This window comes from Apis cerana, linkage group LG3 (assembly GCF_029169275.1).
Source record: "Apis cerana isolate GH-2021 linkage group LG3, AcerK_1.0, whole genome shotgun sequence".
NCBI lineage: Eukaryota > Metazoa > Arthropoda > Insecta > Hymenoptera > Apidae > Apis > Apis cerana.
Window position 1 is genome coordinate 208,692 of NC_083854.1, and position 20,431 is coordinate 229,122.

The window sequence follows — 20,431 nt, forward strand, 5'->3', positions numbered from 1 at the left end:
TAATATAAATAATAAAAAATGGAGTGTCTCATTAAAAACTGAAAATCTTTATAAGAATTTTAATATTATCTCAAATAATGCTATAATATACTTTGATATTAATTATTTCTTCATATTCTTCATATATTTTAATACAGATAAAAATTTTATTTAAAATTCTTATTTAAACTTTACATGACAGGCATACTCAATGCATATAAATATATATATAAATTAATGATAATAAATATTAACATACAATATATAAATTAATATCTTATTTTATATGAAATGACTGAAAATATTTATAAATTAAAAATATATGTTTTCTTATTTTGTATTATTCAGAATTTTTCATTTTTTGGATATATATTGCAAGAGATATGATTTACATGTGATTTTATAATAGAGTATATAGAATATTCTTATTCATTCAAGTTTTATTAAAATTAAAATTTAATAATTTTAATTTAAAAGTGCTTATATTAAGATTTAAAATTTTATTCAATTATAATATAAAATGAAAATTTTATGTATGTTAAAATTTTATACATAGTATATATAGTTTAAACAAACTTAAATATTTAAAAAAAATATGAATAATATTAAGATATGTTTTAAACAAAAATTGTTTGATATAAAGAAATTAATAGTTTAATATATTAATAGTAATATTAATAGTTTAAAATATTAATAGCTTTTTATAGATTGAGAGTTATGTGAAGATCAATTTTAATTTTTTAAAATGGAACTATATAATTTTTATTAATCAATATTAATTAATGAAGTTTATCATTTCTTAAAAAATATTAAGCTATTTTTGTCAAAAATCTTTAGTTTAGAAGATATTTTAATTTGAAATTTGTAATATTTATTATAGACAAGACAAAAAAAAGTAATAAAATATCATTTTGCATATTTTTTTGACTTTCATATGATAAGTTTTATTAATTAAATTTCAATTTTACAATTTTTTAAATTATTTCATATATTCAACATACTAACAAATATATTAATATTAATAAATAAATGCTTTATTATAAGAAATAATTGCATCAATTAATAAAATAAAAATACAATTCCATTTAAAATTGACTTTTATATAAGTTTTATGTATTAATCTATATAATTATAAAAATATTAATACTGCATAATGTATTTAATGTATTTATGTAAATCAACTTTTGTTTGAAATATTTTTTTGCATCATTCATATTTTTTTCAGATATAAATCCAGTTCCAATTAAACTGAGCATAAATAAATAATGTATATATATTACTTACAATATAAAAAAATAAAAGGACTTTTAAAGATTAATATGAAAATAAAATTTTATTGCATTAAAAATTAATAAATAGATGTATTTTATTTTACGTACATTTATTTATATAAAATTTAAAGATATATTGATTATTTTAAATTTGGCATAGAACCTCCTAGATAAGTTTTTAAATCCGTTATAGTAGATTGTATTAATTTGGCTTTTATAAATGATTTTCCAAGTCTTTGATGAGCTGTGTATCTGTGACATCCGCCAAAAGAATAATAATAATTACCGCCTAAAATAGTGAAAAATATAATTATATTATACAAAATTAAAATTTCTAGAAAAGTAATATGGTTTTATGATAGAAATAAATCAATTTATAATAATACAGAATGTTAATATATTTGTGAGATAACTTTAACGATTTTAAGAAATTGAAAAATATTGCTATATAAAAATATCGATAAATTTATTTAGATTATATTAATTAAATATAATAAAACAAATGAATGAAATTTCTTTATCTCCATTAACCTATATCATACTATATTTTGTCTCGTTCATTTAATATGAATTTAAATTGTTTATAATAAATGTTGTTTATTAATAATAAATATATATTTAATAAATGAGATTCAATTGACATTTTTATATATATTTTGTTTGTTTTTAACTTTAAAATCGATTTTTTAAAACTGTTGACTATCTTACAAATATTATTAACATCTTCTATATGTTTAAATCTTTAAATCATCTAAATTTTTTTATAATTTATTATATAATATTTTATAATATAATATTATATAATATCTTAAAATTTAAAGTATAATATTATGTAATATCTTAAAACAATATAATATTATTTAATGTTATATTATAAAATTATAAATATATATTATAAAATATTGTATAGTTCATCAGTAAATGTTTTTTATATTTTTTGAGAATTTATTATATTTTTATATTATTAATATATATATATTAATATATTTATATATTATTGATAATTTTATAAATCATTTTAAAAATATAAAAAATATTTTTATTAAAATGGTTTCATTTAAATCTTTTCTAAATTTATATAATTTGGAAAACATATTTTAATTGTTAAAAGTGCTTAATTTATCGCGAGTAAACCAAAATCGTATAAAAAACATAAAAATATGTTTCATGTGATAAAAAAATTTAGAGATAATTTAAAAAAAATAAATATGATTATATACATATTTATATTTATTGTGTAATAATGGCAAAAAAATGAATTTTTCTAAATACAAAAAAATCGTACATGTATAGAAATTTGTTTTAAATTTTATTTAAAATAAAAATTTAATATATTGTTGAGTAGTCTTAACTATATTAAATGGTAGACAATTATTTTGATAGTGATTTTGCCAATTTTTTTGTAAAATCAAATTTGATCTTTTCTATTAATAGTTTTTTTTAAAATCGTTTTATTTAAAATTATATATATTTTAATGAAAAAGATTAAATTTATATTTATATTTTAATTTTTAATTAATTCTGAATATTTTCTGACATTTAAGTCGTATAACTGAAAAATATATTTACTTTTAAACTATTGTATAACAACTATTTTAATAACATATGATGGTATGTTATATAAGATTTTTACTATAAAATTTAAAATTATTTAAAATTCTTAATTTTTCGTTATTACTTTTCATTTTTTTTTTTTTAAATATTTAAACAATATTTATTTTTCATTCTCCAAATTATCTATTTTAGTATATCTACAGATATACAATTTCAAGTTATCAGATGTACCACATTAATTAAGCTCCGTATTTAATTATTTAATAATTTTTAATTATTATATTTTTTCAAAAAATATATGAAGTAAATATATGTTGTAAAATTTTAGGATTATGAGATTTTTCCCAATAATAATTTTTTTTTTATACTTAAAAAAATATTTTTTTTAATATTAGAATTAACATTATAGAATATAGATATATATATAATATATAAATTCATTAAATTCATTATATATATAAATTCATTATATTTTTTTTCCAAATCATTTCTAATTTTTTTTATCATATGAAATATATTTTTATGTATGATATATTATATATTGATTTCTAAAGCAAAATTCATTATTTCATTTAAGCAGAATCGAAGAATTTTTTATCACTTCTTATTGTATTTATTATATTTTTCCAAATATTTATAACAAACATCTATTTATAAAAATATTTTGTCCAAACTAAAATAATAATAGAAATATTTAGATTTTGTTTCGATTTCAAGTCTTATTAATTTTCTTTATTAATTTTTCATAGATTGTCATATCGAAATTAATTCATTCCAAACTATTAATGATGATTGATAAAAATTTGTCATGTGCTTCGTATTTATTAGTTACTCTTATTTATTATTATTTATTCTTATTTATTAATTAATAAATAATAATAAAAGAAATTATATAATAATAATAAATAAAATAAAAAAATATAAAAAATAATAAAATTAAAATTAAATAATAAATAAATAAAAAAGAAACAAAAAATGCGAATTGAATAACAAAATGTACATGTTAAAGGAACATTTATTTTCATTGTCATAAGTTACTGTAAATTTCATGATCTTTACTGCTTTGAATGGAAACGGATAACATTTGTTGCTGATAAGAAATGTGAAAAAACCAATAAAATATTTGACAATTTTTTTAAAAAACATAAAATATTAACAAAATGTTTCTCATTGTTGCTGTATTAAAAATACAGTTTAATACAATTTATTATTATTATATTTATATATATTTATATATATTTATTTTTCTATTATTTCTACTATTTCATTAATATATGTTATAAATAAAAAAAAAATAAAATTCATATTACCTTCGTTTCCTTTAATCCATAAAACATCGATTGGTGGTACAAATGTTTCTGTTTCAGGATTACTTAATGTATTTATTAAACTTTGAACCTTTTCTTCATTAATAATTGGAGGAATAGGTCGAATAAGTACATTCATTGGGATATCATAAATTTCTGCATTTATGTCAGAATGAATGCTAATAGAACTTTCTATATTCATTTTAGATTCTAAAATTATAAAATAAAATAAAAAATGTATTTAATCATAAATAAGATGTAATATGTAAATAAGATGAAAGATGTAATATGTTATACATTTAACATATTTTTACACAAATACTTTTATATAATACAAGTTGATTTAATGTAAACATTAATAAAACAATTGCAAAAACTAAACTAAAATATATATATATTTAGGTTAGTTTAATATGTTTGTCGATTTAAACATGCGTTTTTATTTTTAATATGACAAGATTAATTTTTTATTTATTAATTTTACAGTATAATTAATAAATAAAAAATATATGATATAATATAAATAAATATAGAATATATTAAAATAAATTAAGATTACCTATTTTCAAAATACATAAATTAACTATGAAATCGTCTATAAAATGAATCAGAAATGTTTAGAGAGGGGATAAAATATAAAGAAAGATAGAAATGATAATGATAATAATAATAATTACAATAAATAAATCAAAATATTCTGATTTGAATATCTTTTGTATAATTATTTCAACATTTTAAATAAATAATAGAATATTTGTTTAATATTTGAAATTAACTTGGAATAAATAATTAAAATAAAATATAAAATTATTATTTTATATTTAATGGTTGTTTAGTTAAAAAGAAAATTACACGTTCTGCCAAATGTTTATACATATCAGTTTGTATACTTTTTGGTGCAGATAATATAATTGGTTTTCCACTATTACAACTATTCATAATAGCTTCTGATAAAGGAAAAGTTTGTAAAATTTGTACACCTAAAAAAAAAAAAGAAAAATTAATATATATATTAATATAACATTAATATGTATATTAATGTGTTCATAACTTTAATACCAAGTTCTTCTGCAATCATTCGAGTTCCATCATTATAAAGAATTATTTCATTATTGCATTGTGGGCATATAACACTGCTCATATTTTCCACAATTCCAATAATTGGAATATTTAGATGTTTGAATATGTTAGCTCCTCTTCTAGTCACTTCTAAAGCTGTTGTTTGAGGTGTAGTTATTAATAATACACCAGCAACTGGAAGATTTTGTACAATTGAAAGATGTGTGTCTCCTGTTCCGGGTGGAGTATCAACGACAAGATAATCCAACGGACCCCATGCTACTTGATGTAATAACTTATCAATAGCATTCATTACCATTAATCCTCTCCAAACTACAGAAGACTTATTATCAATTAAAAAGCCCATAGACATGCTATATATATATATATGAAAAAAAAATTTTAATTTTAAAGATATTAATAAAAATATAAATAAAATAAATAATATATTATTTTATTACCATTTTATTCCATAATTTACAAGAGGTTCTATAAGATTTGCATTATTAATCATGGGACTCTGTCGTATATTCATCATTAACGGCACAGATGGACCAAATACATCAGCATCGAGTAAACCAACAGATTTTTGTGGTTCGACAGTTTTTAAAGCGATTGATAAATTTACAGCAATTGTTGATTTGCCGACTCCACCTTTTCCAGATGCTACAATAACGATTTGTTTAACACCTTTTAAAGGTTTCACTTTTGGAAGACCACGTGCCATTAATTCTTTTTGTTTTATTTTTATTTCTTTCTTTTTTTGTTCGTTTAAAAAAATAAAACGACTCTACAGCAAAACAAATAAATAATCATTATAAAATTACGGAACAAAAAAAAAAGAAATATTTGAAATGCTTTGTTATAAACACTGTCACTCACATAAAATTATATTATTAACATTATATGTATAACAATTTTTATATATAATTGATAAAATAAAATAATAGCGAATTATTAAACAATATGAAAAATATTGTATATTATAAAAAAAATGTACGTACTAATGAAAACGATCGATATATATTTGTTTCATTACGATTTCGTTGAAGACGAATACAAATTTTGGTAAATGCCAATGCTAACATTTTTAATAAGTATATTTATTTCACAAAACTAACAATATCTTTCTTCTACTTGACATTACGAATCTCATCATTGAGAAATCTTTTTTTTATGTATCAAGAATATAGTATATGAATATTAACAATTTTTTCTTATTACAAAATTTATGTTAACAATTTGCTGATATATGGTTTGATCGTATATTTTTACAAATTTTGTTTACATTCATAGCAAATTTTAATGTTTCTGATTGAAACATAAATATTTAATGCGGGGGCAGTGCAGTTTTTCATTAAAACGAAATACATATCAGTAATGCGATATAATTTGAGTTTAACATAAATATGTGAAAGTAAGTCTTATTTTTTATTTTTCAAAAACATTTTAATTAATCTTCATCTTATATAGTTTTTCGTTTTAGAATTAAAAATGAATATTATGAATATTATTTATAACTTTTTTGCTATTCACATTATCATTGGCTTATAATTAACCTAACTGTTGAGTCGTAATATATATACATATACATAAATATATTGTTCTTAATATAATAAGTAAATTATATCATATACAAGATTTGATAATATTTTATTTTATTTTGAAAATTCAATATCTTAAATATTATATTGTAAGTATATATCTATTTATTTAATTAACAATTTTGTCTATATAATTTGAAATAAATGTCATATGTGAAAGTTTATATGTAATTATTTGTATACTTTAACATAATTATGAATTTAACCTTTATAAATTATTCTTTAATATATTTTTATTCATAATATATAATAATAATAATATACATAATAATATATACAATATATTAAATATTAAATATGTAATAATATAAAACATATAATATATAACATATATATAATATAATACATATAATAATAATAATAATATAATATTATTACAATAATGATTATAATATGATATTTAATATATTACATATTGAATATTTTCACAAATTGAATAATAGTATGTGTATTTAGTTTTTTCTTTTTCATAGATAAAACATTTTATATCAGAAATTTAACATATATAGACTATGGGCCTAAACGCAGCTGTACAAGCTTTAAAGTAAGTTAAAAACAAAAATATTATTTTTAAATACTTAATTTATTTGTTTTTAAATATTATAAAAAGTACTTATCTAAAGTTTGTTAAAAGTTTATTTAAATATTATTTTTATTAGGAAAGCAGAGCCTTTAAAGGATAAAGTACAACGTTGTAAAGATCTTTTAAATGATAGCGATGCATGGGTGTGCCAACAACAATTACAGAAAATATATCAACAAGTTCTGATATTAGATTTGGAGTATGCCCTTGATAGAAAAGTTGAACAGGAACTTTGGAATCTTGGATTTAAAAATTATATAGCAACTTTACAATCTCAAGCAAAAGACAGGAAAAATCCTAAACGTGGAGAATCTCAAGCTTTACTTAGTTGGTGCTTAGAAGCAGCTAGTGGTTTTTATTTAACATTACTACAAGAAATTTGTACTGCATTTGATTTAGATTTACCATTCAGAAGGTAGATAAAATAGATTATGTTACATATTGCTTATGTTTTTAATTTCTTTAAAAAATATAAATTAATGATTGAAAAGTTATGATAGTAATTCTAAAAATAATATTATAACAAATAGATTAAAAAGATTCTAGTCAATTATGATTTCAATTCACATAGAACTATTATTATATCAGTTCTAAAATGATTTTAATATATATTTGTATTGATATATATTTGCTTGAATATCAATATTAAATCAGAATTGTTTATTCATTTATAAATAAACTTTGTTACTATTAGATATTTTATTATTACAATAATTTTCGATAGTTTTTATTATAATAATATAATAATAAATAATATTATTGACTACTTCTGAAATCAATTTGGATTTATGTATTTGATTTGTGCAAAGAAAATAAATTTCAATTATTAGTATATTATTTATTCAATGCATTAATTATAATTATACATATATAATATATGACATTTTAGAACTGAAATCAATATAATAATATAGTTTTGTAAAATTAGAATCATATGTAAACTGAAATTTTTTTATATAATTATTATTATAACATTATTCTAGTGATTCAAAACTAATATATAACAATTTTGAAGAATTATTTTCAAAACGTTATAATCTTTTAAATTTATATTATTTATCTTTTTTTTAAAAATCATGAAGAAACAAATTTTATAATCATCATGTTTTTTTAGGAAGGGTTATATTTATGGATGTACATCACCATGGAAAGCTACTGAAAAGTTATCAGTGCCTCATAAATCTTCATGTTTTTATGCATGCCAGTACTGTCTTGTGCATTTAGGAGACATTGCTCGTTATAGAAATGAGAGTAAACAAGCTGAATTATTCTATAGGCATGCAGTATCATTATCACCTTCTAGTGGTCAACCATATAATCAGTTAGCCCTTCTTGAAGCATCGCGTGGTAATAAATTGGCAACTGTATTTCATTATACACGATCTGTTGCTGTAAAACATCCTTTTCCTGTTGCCACAACAAATTTGGCAAAAACATTATCTTCTGCTTTAAATGATACATCAGTTAATATAGATGGAAAAACAAAATTAACTTCTCAAGAATATATAGCAGTTTTTTTAAAGCTTCATGGTGTTATTCATAATCTTGGAGATCTAAAAATTGCTTCTGCATATGCGAAATTATTAACTGAAACATTAACAGCTTTAGTTGCAACAGAAAGTTTTAGCTCTTGGATGCTTGTTCAAATGTTTGTAATTAATTTGTATGCTTTAGAACATACAAATATCGTTGTTAGCAATACTGAACCATTAAAACAGGAATTAACATCTGATGAAAAAATTGCTCGTGATTGTATTTTGGATCTTATAGCTGGAAGTTTGTCTGCCTTATTGTTACCTGTCTATACAATAAAAAATTCTATTATTGAATATTTTGCTTTGCCTTCTATAAAACTGTGCCTTGATTGGATTCATACAAAACCCACAGTTTTGGAAGAATTAGCTTTTACATCAAGACTTCAAATTTGGCCCAGTCTATGCGTATTGTTAAATGCCTTGCAGAATTGCGTAATCGATTTCACATATGATCAATATATTAAAGTACCACTGCCAGAGGATCGTGATCTTCAAGGATTTTTACCACTAGAAAAAAGTTTTGAGTGTTTAAAATTTACAAGTACTGATTTAGAAGATAATATTGAAGCTTCCAATAAATTGCGAGCAATTCGTATTCTTCATTTAGGCCATTGTTTAGCACAATATAGAATTAATGGTACTGCATTAATTGCTATTACATTAGGAGAAGAAAAAGGTGAGAACAGATTTAGTTCTATAAGTGAAGGAAATGGATTAAGCAATGAATTGATGAAAGAATTAGAAGAACTCAGTTTAAATAAAGGAAGACAGTCTGTTATATCTACTAGTCCAGTTCTTTCAGAATCTGCTAGTAGTAAAGGTTCTACAGATGTTGATATCTTGGAACATGCTCTAGATAAAAGAATAGGTATCTTAAAACCTCAAGGTTCATTAGAGCGAAGTAAAGATACAACTTTAATCACTGCTATGGAATCTAATACTTTTGAAAACACTAATGTGCAGCCCAGGAAACCAAGACAGAACATAGCAATGCAAACTATAATGCGACGGGCTGAAAATGAACAAAAACAAGTTACCTTCAAAAATGTGTCTCCATTAAACATAGAAGAGGAGACTGAGAAAAAGCCTAAAGTAACTGGAATATCGATAAGTCCAACAAAAGGTGTTATTCCTAGTGGAAATAAAAATATATCAGTTGTTGGAGAAATATCAAAGCTGAATAATATTTCAAATATAACTACTCCAATCACAGTTCAAAATCGATTACCATTGATGCCTTCTGTTACAACAGCTATGCAAAATCAAATCATGTCTTCTCAAAATTTAACAAAAACTACAAAATTACAGCATACTATGTCACAATCTACTCAAATTAATCATCTCTCTATAAAAGAACAGCAAACATCCGGAATTTTAACTTCAATATCTGGAATATCTCAATGTGCAGGAAATATTTGTTATCAAAGTCCAACTTTTAATGTACAAAATCCACAATTTACAAAAAATTACATTACAAATCAAGTTGGAAATCTATCAAATTATCCAATTCAAGGACATTTTACTGGCTCAGCATCACAATCGCAAAATATAAATTTACATACATCCAATCAAAATAGAACTATACATCAGAGAACTCATATTGTATCTCAGAATACATTGTTACATCAAAATCTTGGAATTTTATCTTCAACACAGTCGATAAATGCTTCCCAGAATATTAATCCTCAACAGACAGGAAATATTGGTTTGCAGCAAAATCATAATTTGAATATTCAACAAAATCATAACTTGGCTGTACAACAACAAAATATTATGAAAAATAACCTTAGACCAAACACAATATCTTTACATAATCAGGCTACTTTAACTAGTTCAACTATTGCTAATGTTTCTACTTTGTCAACATTAAATACATATCAAAAGAAACTTCATCAAGCTGCGCTTATGATACCAAATGTATCAAATATACCAAATAATTCATTAAATCCGAATTTTCAGTTTAATTTTAAGCAAAATGACTTTAATCAAGATGCCTTTAATCAAATACCACAAAAACAATTATCATCATCAATATATAATAAAAATTCAGATGTTTTGGAATTTTCATTATCCAATCATTTGAATAAGAATCAATCTCAATCTACAACAAACTATCCAGTTTTTCAAAATTACGAAACTACAAATTTCAATTTATGGAAAGATACTCACCATTCACAGCTTTCTGTGCCTTGTTGGGGTTCAGCAAATAGAGGTATACAGTTGCATGATGAAGATACATCTATTATGGAAAACTCATATCATAAATGGGAAGATTCTTCCAATTCTGGAAATATGATATCACAAATTTCATTGAAAACCTCAAACAATTATTCATCAGATTCTAAACATACAAAGCATTTTAATACTGGAAACAATTTTGATAGTTCTAAATCTTTAGAGGTATGTGTTATATAGTTAAAATAAAATCTCATTATTTTTATATATCGCATACTATATGTGTATTTTATATTACATATATTTAAATACTATTATAGAAATCTTTATACATATGATTGTAGGTAGATAACAAATCAAATCAATCAATCAGTATAGGAAATACTTATTCACTATTTAGCAGTAATAATGCATGGGGATCTAATGCACAAAATTGTAATGTATCGAATCAAGATCAAACAAAGACTAGGCTTAATCAACAATCTTTATGGTTTGGACCTGGACCCTCTCCCTTGGAACGGCTTTTAGAACAACAAAAATCATTACGCGAAGGAGGTACCTGAAGGAAAGCAATATAAAATTATATCGAAATATATTGAAAAAAGATATATCCAAATTATGGATGCAAATAACCAAGGGGATAAACAAAACGTATTATAATAAATTCCGCCGATCGTTTGATGAAATTATTAAATTTGTTACAAAACAATATCTAGTGAGAGGTTTTGTAGGTGTTTAGATGTTCGTTATGTAAAACGAACAATATACACGTCCAAAGCGTTATGAAACGCACTGTATAGAAATATATAAATGTTAATTACTTATGTTAATTGTTGCGCGCATGATAGAAATCGAAGTTATTCCGGTAGTTGACATTACGCGATGAAGTTAAAAAAAGAGGAAAAGGGTGAAAAAATAAAAAAAAAAGAAAGAAGAAAGAAAAATGTTTTTTTTTTAATCTATTTAGATATATGTTTAATTTGTGCTGCTTTAAAAAATGACAAAATGATTCATCATCAATAAATGAGTAATTATAAAAATACTATACATAAATCATTTAATTGCTAACAATTATGAATTTAAAGATACATATTTTATATAGAATGAAAAAGATTTCAAATGCAATTAATTTTATAATTTAGCATTATATACAACTTATTTTTGCAAATAATTCTAACTTTGTAAATAAAAGAAAAAATGGAAAAGAAGAAAAACAATATAATAATATAAAAATTATTCTTATTTACATTTTTATTGATAAAATTAATATAAAATATAATTTTGGAGATTCATTCTAATAACATGAAACAGCATTTATAATTTTAAAAATGAGTAAAAATTCAATGCAATGAACATAAAAATAATTTTGTCAAAATGATTGAAGTTAAATTTTCTAATTATCTTTAAATACATTATACATAAACTATTATGAAATTAATTTGGCAGTTTAATAATATAATTTTATATTAAATATTGTTACTAACATATATATAAACATAATAGAGCAATATAAAAGCAAAAAAGTATGTATTTTATAAAATATTTATGTATTTATGTAGTTATTTAAAAAAGAGAAGGAAAAAGGTAAATAATTTTTGGGAATATATTAATGTGTTTTTTTTGCAAACATATTTTTGCAACGTATTGAAAAATTAATAATTTTGAGATTTTCTTAGATTTATGACATTATTATTAATATACATTCAAATAATTTGACTTCAGTTGAGATATTTCATTTTTGTGCAAAGAGAAATTTTTCCTTTATTTTCTTACAGTAACGTATTATCTGTTTTAAATAAAAGAATCATTGAATATTAAAAAATTATAATTAATTTTATTTTATTATAAATTTTGATTTTACATTTATTAATAAACATTTATTAATAATTTAATATTATATAACTTAATATTACCGTTTTACTATACTATAACAAATAATTTTTATGTTCAAGTATGATCTCACATATTTTTTTGTTGATAAATTAATATATATAGAAGCTGTATGTTTATAATTAATTCTTTATTGTTATAAATTATAATTAACAAACTTATATTGATATAAAATGCAAAATCATAATTTTTTAGCAATATATCAATATTTATTATACATTTTTTAGAAAATATTATCTTAATTGAACCTAATAATCAATATTTTACATCTAAATGTTAAATGTGCGTGTGAAAGTGCAAGAATACAAAAAAAAAAAAAAAAAAAAGATATTAAAGATTTTAATACCTCATAAAATGTATGTTTGTGGTACCTTCTTAAATGCTCTATAAATCATCTATTTGATATTTTAAATAGACATAAACTAATACAACATGGATATAAAATAATAGAATGGATTGTTTGCTATTCTTTTATATTTCTATTCTCTTAAATGTAATTGTTACAAATTTTTACATCTGTTTATATCAAAAAACATTACTTAATTATTCCAAAATCAGTTTATGTAAAAATTTTTTCAATGTTTTTTTTTTTCATATATAAAATATATTATAAATATTTCTTTTTCATATTATTTAATTGATTTTTCATAGATAGTTATTACATAAATGATATAAGTGAAAATATATATAATAAAATAATCTGAGAATTTATTATACAATTTTAAAAATATTTTATGTATAAATAAAAAATTATATATAATTATTATGTATCATATATTAATAATGCATCAGGTCAAAATTATTATTAATGACATATCAATCTTATCTTCTATGGAAAAAAAAATATATGTAACTCTCATATAACATGTATTAAATTACATGTAATTATAAAAATAACATTATATTAGAATTATAATTGAGATTACATGTTGCTTTATATTTTAAAATTATTCTTTTAAATTTTAATTATTTAATAAAAAAAAAAGTTTCATATAATTCAAAAAATTTTTCTTAAAATATCAATTACAAAATCAAGCACAAATTTATTAAAATTAGTGAAATAAAAAATCATTATACAAAAGAAATGTTATAAAGACTTATATAAATTACAATGGAAATGATTTTGTATTTGTTTTTATTCTAAAACAAAAAGTACATTTTTTTATCAAAGCAATAGGATAATAATACTTTTAAAAATGTAATTAAAAAGATAAATAAATAATATGCAGGTTATATAAAAAATATGAAAAGATAATTTTTAATGTGATAAATTATATTGTAGTATCTGAAAAGAAATTTATTAAAATAAACACTAAAATTTTATTTATTGGAACAAAATTTTCATTAATATTTAATTAAATGAATTCTAGCCAAGTTTCTATTATTTAAAATAATGCTGATCATTATTATAATTATCAATATTAGCTATAAACAAAAACATAAATATAATCTAAAATATAAGTTAGATATTGATCTATGATTGAATCTAAATTAACTAAATTTGAAAATTGAAAGTTATTTGAAGATCAAGTAATTAAAAAAATTAAGAAATTATTTGAACTATAAATTGCTTATTTTGGTAAACATATATAAATAGAATTTTACTATAAATAATTTAAATTTTATATAAATTTTATATAAAATTTTATATAAATATATTTAAAGTATATAAATATAAATTATATAAATATTATTATGTTATATAAAGATTATTATATATGAAATGCATTGTACTAAAATTATATTCTCTCCATGGTTATATAAGAGTTACCTATATTAAATTATGATGGATTTTAGAATTATTTATCACTTATTTTTATTGAAAAGAAAAATTGAATTGTTAAATCTTATGCTTTTAAGATTATGAGTCAAATTTTCTATAAGAAAATTTCTAATTATAAAATTTTTTTTGCATATTTTTTTACTTTTATGCTATAAGAATAGCAAATAACATATTTAATGGATATATTGAAAAGAACTTATTAAGAACTTTAGTTGAAAAATTAAATGTATTCAAATATATCGAATATTAAATTTATTTTTTTAATTCTATATTTCTAATTCTAGATATTTCAATTGAATTCTATAGATAGATATAAAGGAATTTAAATATAATTGTAATATATTATAATTCATAAAATAATTTATGAAAATTATCAATAATATATATAGTATCAATATATCTCAACAAAAATATTTTTATACAATTACAATATACAATTTAATAATTTAAGAAAAATTATAATTAAACTATATAAATAAAAAAAATAATATCAATATTTTATAATATATAAAAAATGTATAAAATATATTTTGTTTTTATCTATTATTTTAAATTATTTAAATAAATATTATTTTAAATATAATTTAAACTGTTAATAGACGATTAAAAATAATTTTCTTTATAGATTTATTTCATTATATATTTAGAAATTATTTTATAAATATAAATCTTGCATTAAACTTTATGTTTTTAAAAGATATTATTATTCATTGAGTCGATTCATCAAATAAACATAATCAAAATCAAACTTTTTTTTAATATAATAATATAAAAAAATATATTATATATATTTAGTGGTCAAAGAATTATTCAGTATAAGTTGGTGTTTATAGAATGTTATTTCCCATTATATTGGATAAAATATACAAAAATCAAATTTTTTGATTGCAAAAATTATTTATTATTATAAAATATTTCGTGATATGTTAATTGTTCGAGATACAAAAATATTCTATTTAAAAATTTTTTTTTTCTTGAAGTTTCTATTTTATCTTTTCTAAATCTATGATCTTTTTCTTTCAATTCCATGACTCCATGAGAAATAGTAAATCAGATTTTGCTCTATTAACAGATGTATTCCATTAATTTTTTTTTAATTTTGAGCTATTAGTGAAAACTAAATTTCTTGTTATTATTACAATAGATTGCGCATGCGCAACATTACCACAAAAATTTCTTGAACAAATCGTATCATGTATTTTTACTCTTACTCAATATCCACGTTGCGTTATATTATGACGTTATATGTAATCTACGATTGTCGGACAAATAATAAAATGCTATATTTCAATAAAAATAGCTCAATTCTGCAGCAAATTTCTGCAAAATATATTACATTATTACTATTGGTGGATTAAATAACTGTACATCACGTGATCAGATTTCAGTCAAAGCCAAGTCGCATTATATTTTTTTCCGTGAAAATTCGTTATAGAAAAATTAAGTTATTTCGGTAAAAGGGATATTATATTATACTACTGACAATCATAAACAGCATAATTCTCACTTCTAGAAAGCTAGATAGAGAAGAGATATTATTTTTTCTATTATTAAAAGTAGCTTAATTCTTTTTCAGTGAATTTTTGTAAGAGCAAAATACGTCATTATCTTTATTGCTATTGTTACATTAATTAAAGATATGTTATAATATATTTCTGCAATGTTCGGAAAATCAAATAATTTTGAATAGCCAAAATCACTTTCATTATTACTTATAAGCTAAAATATTTAACTCATGAAAATTTTTTCTTTTTAAAGTTATTGGATTCCAAAAATCATTTTTTTTTTTAAATTAACATTAACAATAAATTTATTCATGCGAAGTTATATGTAATGAATCATTCAGATAATAATTTTAGTTTATATATATATTGAATATTCGGCAACATGTGAATGAAACATTGATATAAACTCAAAATAAAAAACAAAAAAAGGATCATATGATGCCATCTATTATACAAATAAGAGAATTGAACTTTATAAAATTGAATTAAATAGCGGAAAATCAGCGGAATATATAAATTATCAATTACGGATTGTAATTCTCAATTATATTATTTATTATATATTATGAATTATTAAATTACAAATTGTAATCAAAAAAATTATTCCTATGTTACGCTATATTGATTCATTCCAATAAATATTAACATAGACATAACTCATAGATAAGCGGAATAATGGTATGAATAAATAAATGGAGGATCAATAGAAATGTGAGAGAATGTATATAATATACGAAATAAAAATGAGAATATACAGTATTTTATTACAGCGTTTCTGAAAAAGAATTAGACGAATTTATTATTTTCATTTAGAATGTTATTTTCTATAATAATTCTAAATACAAGGAATAATAAAAAAAAGAAAAAAAATATATAAAAAATAATAGCAATTAATCATCGAAGAAATCAGTAACATATTAAACAAATAAATTCTGGAAATATTTAAATACATCTTTGTATTCTGTGATTTGATCCTGCATTTTTTCATAAAAAAAAAACTTCAAGAATATTAAATTAATTTATATTTTGAACCTCATTTCATTTATTATTAATTTTTTGAAAGATTTGTCACATTGGTTTATTGGGAAAAACAAAAATTTTTTAACAATCCTAAAGTTAAATTTATTTTGTATAATAATATGAGAGTAAATAAAATGAAGTTTTTAATTGTGAGTAAAAACGAATTGATTTCCTTTTTTTTATAATTTTAGAAGATTTTGTAAAATAAAATAAACAAAAAAAATAATAGATTGTCTAATTATGTATAAAAAAAGATATTAAAGTTTATTTTATTATTGTTTTTTAAAAAAATTTTTTATACTCTCTTGTAACAAAGAATTTTATATTATTTATATCTTTAAATTTATATCTGAAATATTATTTCTATATATAATATTATTTTTATAAGATTGGACATTCTTGTTCTAAGTTTCATTCATGTAATGATAGATACATGAATTAGATGAAAAATCTGGTATTTCATAAATTATGACAGAAAAGTAAATAGAATTTAAAAACAAAGGCAACACTTGTGTCTAAATAATAAAATAATTTTTTTTCCATTCACATTATTTTGTTTTTATTTCGTCATGTCTATTTGTTCAATCAATCAATTATCAGCAATATATTTAAAAAAATATTTTTAAAATAGATAAATCATTATTTTATATATAGTACAAATAGAAAAATGTCTTTATTAATGAAAAATCGGATGATTATATGTTTATATGATTTTCTTTCTTCTTATTTTAATATGAATTAATCTTCATTTTATTTCAACTGACTATATATATATATATATACAGTTGCTACAACAATATAGCACATCACAGTATAGTTAGAATCATTAGTTAGTCGTCAATCAGCTCACAAACAGTTAAAATAAACTATCATTTATTCACTTTTATAAGACAAATGATTGTACAATAAGTCGATAATACTATCAATTCAGATATTCTATTCGCAATATTCAAAATCATTTAGTTTAGATTTTAATATTTATCCTTTATCCTTTGAGCCGGATACAGCTGAATACAATCATAAAATAAATATTCAAAAATGAATTCAGTTCAGTATCCAGTGGACATCAATCAAGAATCATCATTATTAGAATTAGAAAAAGATTCGTTTTAACATTAAAGATCCGCCAATGTGTTCCTGATTCAATCTGAAAGAAAGATCAGCAATTATTAACATGTGAAGTTGCATCAAATTCCTGATCCAGCGGTATTCAGCATAACAACAGCATCAGATGGCTCTGTAACAACCAGCATTCTAAATACTATTAATTTTAATCGTTGATATATTCTTCCATCTAATTCCGATAAACAAATTTTTGTCCTTACATTAGCACAGATGAAAGCTCAATTAAAAGTATTAGTCAGCGAGCATATATTCGATTTCATTAATAAAGTTTAAGAAATTTTTCGAAGAATTCGAGCTATCAGTAATGCTTACGGTACGGTAACAAAAAATGAATATGAAGCGTAGATCTGTTATATGACAGATATACATGTGCAAGAAAGCATAAATTGTCACAGGTATAGTTGGAAATATCACACGCAGTTCGAGAGTTTAAAAATTTCATCATAACAGTCGCGGTAGAAGATTTCATAGAAAATGCATGCGCATGTCAAAAGAAAAAAGAATCTTCCTTCATTATTACGACCGATCGCGTTCCCCGCCATTATCCAGCAGTAACATCTGATAATTTTGTTGCAAATAAAATTGCCAATTTTTGAACTTCTAAAGAATTCCTAAGGATTATATTAAATCAGAAATACATTTATTTCATTGGTTCAGAATAATAAATCTTTATCGGATTATTGCAAGATTTCATTATCATGCATTCACGCAATCCAATTTTTGGGTGTATTCGAAATAAATTACAGGCTAGCTTGGGAGAGTTTACATGATATAAAAAAACCGCGAATCTTCGCTATTATCATGTGGGCGCGTTTTTAAATCTGATGCATCGATCAGAAACAGATTTTCCATTGTATTAAAAAAATTCATGACACAAAAAATCATCTTCTCGTGCTGAAAAAATTACATGAAGCCATAGAAATATGGGACCATTATATTAGTATATAATAATAAAATTCGAATATTTCGAATATCAGAAATTCCACCTTATTAAAAAAAATTATCAATATTTTTTTGGATATGATAAATTTAGCGCCAATATCTCTGGTTATAGATAAAATCATAAATTTGCTTTTCATTAGCAAAAGAAAAATTAAAAATACTGTCACACATTAATCTATCCTCAATTTAATCGGTATAAAAAAATAGACATATTTTCATTGGAATAAACACATTTTGAGCATTGTTGTGTATAGGTCAATATAGGGTAAATTTTGAATTATGTTAGAAGACTCAGTTCAATAGAATGCTCGGCCCTCAGTTCATGATAGAATCCGACAGCATTATTTTAGCTAAAAACAATGATTTGAATAAATAATTGATTTGTCAAATTATAAGTAATAGAGGGTATATCTGCGAAATCCGATCGAAGAATAAAATTATTATGAAACCTATTTCTGAGAAAACAACAAACGACAAACATTATATAATTAATATATAATTAATATTTAATATATATATATATATAATATTTAATATAATATAATTAATATACTGTTTTGAGATAATTGGATTCATTTGGATGATTCATGCGAATAAAAATGAACTAGCTTGAAAGAAAATTATTATAAATTAGCTAGATAACTGAAGTTGTAAACACAATATCAGGATTTTATGGCAGAAGTATGAAAGATTAGAACATATGATTAGGATAAATGATATAACTGTTTTTTAACATAAAGAAGATTATTCATACTATCTTTCCTCCACCATCTTCAAGACTAGCAGCACGATTACGAAAATTCGGATGGCAAGATGAATTAACAAGAACTTCATTGGACCTATAATTAAGTAATATTCAGATATTCATAATAGAAACAACTATTTAAGATTATTTATTTTCTATTTTACTTCGGTTTTGTCAACATGATATATATTATGTCAGCAGATATAGAAAGAATATATCGCTAAGTATTAGAGTTGAAGATATGTATCAAATATTTTATCTGAATAATAATTATTCATTATTCATGAAAAATTATTTTATGTTTATTTATAAATAATATATCATTAATAATAATTTAGATGAAGATAATTGTAA

The 20,431-nt window shown here is 20.8% G+C and overlaps 3 protein-coding genes and 1 long non-coding RNA gene across 8 annotated transcripts; 1 reads left to right on the forward strand and 3 right to left on the reverse strand.

The window, feature by feature from the left end:
- Nucleotides 1-1,293: 1,293 nt before the first annotated feature.
- Nucleotides 1,294-4,786, reverse strand: LOC108004092 (sulfiredoxin-1). The gene is made up of 3 exons (XM_062073227.1): nucleotides 4,671-4,786; nucleotides 4,115-4,321; nucleotides 1,294-1,539 (listed from the first exon to the last, which is right to left on the reverse strand). Exons 2-3 carry the CDS (start codon nucleotides 4,311-4,313, stop codon nucleotides 1,391-1,393), a joined length of 348 nt encoding a protein of 115 aa, XP_061929211.1. The 5' UTR covers nucleotides 4,314-4,321; nucleotides 4,671-4,786; the 3' UTR covers nucleotides 1,294-1,390.
- Nucleotides 4,787-4,913: 127 nt separating this feature from the next.
- On the reverse strand, nucleotides 4,914-6,317 carry LOC108004096 (iron-sulfur protein NUBPL). 2 transcript variants are annotated; one of them, XM_017066759.2, is made up of 4 exons: nucleotides 6,175-6,317; nucleotides 5,632-5,960; nucleotides 5,171-5,544; nucleotides 4,914-5,091 (listed from the first exon to the last, which is right to left on the reverse strand). In XM_017066759.2, exons 1-4 carry the CDS (start codon nucleotides 6,256-6,258, stop codon nucleotides 4,922-4,924), a joined length of 957 nt encoding a protein of 318 aa, XP_016922248.1. In that variant the 5' UTR covers nucleotides 6,259-6,317; the 3' UTR covers nucleotides 4,914-4,921. The 2 variants fall into 2 exon arrangements, with proteins under 2 accessions (XP_016922248.1, XP_061929210.1); XM_062073226.1 differs by having other exon boundaries at nucleotides 6,053-6,194.
- Nucleotides 6,205-12,303, forward strand: LOC108004093 (nonsense-mediated mRNA decay factor SMG7). Of its 4 annotated transcripts, none has more exons than XM_017066754.3 (5): nucleotides 6,205-6,587; nucleotides 7,248-7,318; nucleotides 7,434-7,772; nucleotides 8,472-11,292; nucleotides 11,412-12,303. In XM_017066754.3, exons 2-5 carry the CDS (start codon nucleotides 7,287-7,289, stop codon nucleotides 11,628-11,630), a joined length of 3,411 nt encoding a protein of 1,136 aa, XP_016922243.1. In that variant the 5' UTR covers nucleotides 6,205-6,587; nucleotides 7,248-7,286; the 3' UTR covers nucleotides 11,631-12,303. The 4 variants fall into 4 exon arrangements, with proteins under 4 accessions (XP_016922243.1, XP_028525661.1, XP_061929207.1 ...); XM_028669860.2 differs by having other exon boundaries at nucleotides 6,453-6,587; nucleotides 7,231-7,318; XM_062073223.1 differs by lacking the exon at nucleotides 6,205-6,587 and adding an exon at nucleotides 6,723-6,863.
- Nucleotides 12,304-18,121: 5,818 nt separating this feature from the next.
- On the reverse strand, nucleotides 18,122-19,801 carry LOC108004073 (uncharacterized). Its single transcript, XR_001767162.3, has 2 exons — nucleotides 18,591-19,801; nucleotides 18,122-18,502 (listed from the first exon to the last, which is right to left on the reverse strand). It is a non-coding gene; the product is annotated as an uncharacterized LOC108004073 (long non-coding RNA).
- Nucleotides 19,802-20,431: the final 630 nt, after the last annotated feature.

Coding starts and splice junctions, on each gene's coding strand:
- LOC108004096 (XM_017066759.2), bottom strand. CDS start 6,258: ATGTTAGCATTGGCATTTACCAAAATTTGTATTCGTCTTCAACGAAAT. Junction 5,961..6,174: donor TATATCGATCGTTTTCATTA/GTACGTACATTT, acceptor GTTTTGCTGTAG/AGTCGTTTTATTTTTTTAAA. Junction 5,092..5,170: donor AATGATTGCAGAAGAACTTG/GTATTAAAGTTA, acceptor TTTTTTTTTTAG/GTGTACAAATTTTACAAACT.
- LOC108004092 (XM_062073227.1), bottom strand. CDS start 4,313: ATGAATATAGAAAGTTCTATTAGCATTCATTCTGACATAAATGCAGAA. Junction 1,540..4,114: donor ATGGATTAAAGGAAACGAAG/GTAATATGAATT, acceptor TCACTATTTTAG/GCGGTAATTATTATTATTCT.
- LOC108004093 (XM_017066754.3), top strand. CDS start 7,287: ATGGGCCTAAACGCAGCTGTACAAGCTTTAAA. Junction 7,773..8,471: donor TTAGATTTACCATTCAGAAG/GTAGATAAAATA, acceptor ATGTTTTTTTAG/GAAGGGTTATATTTATGGAT. Junction 11,293..11,411: donor ATAGTTCTAAATCTTTAGAG/GTATGTGTTATA, acceptor ATATGATTGTAG/GTAGATAACAAATCAAATCA.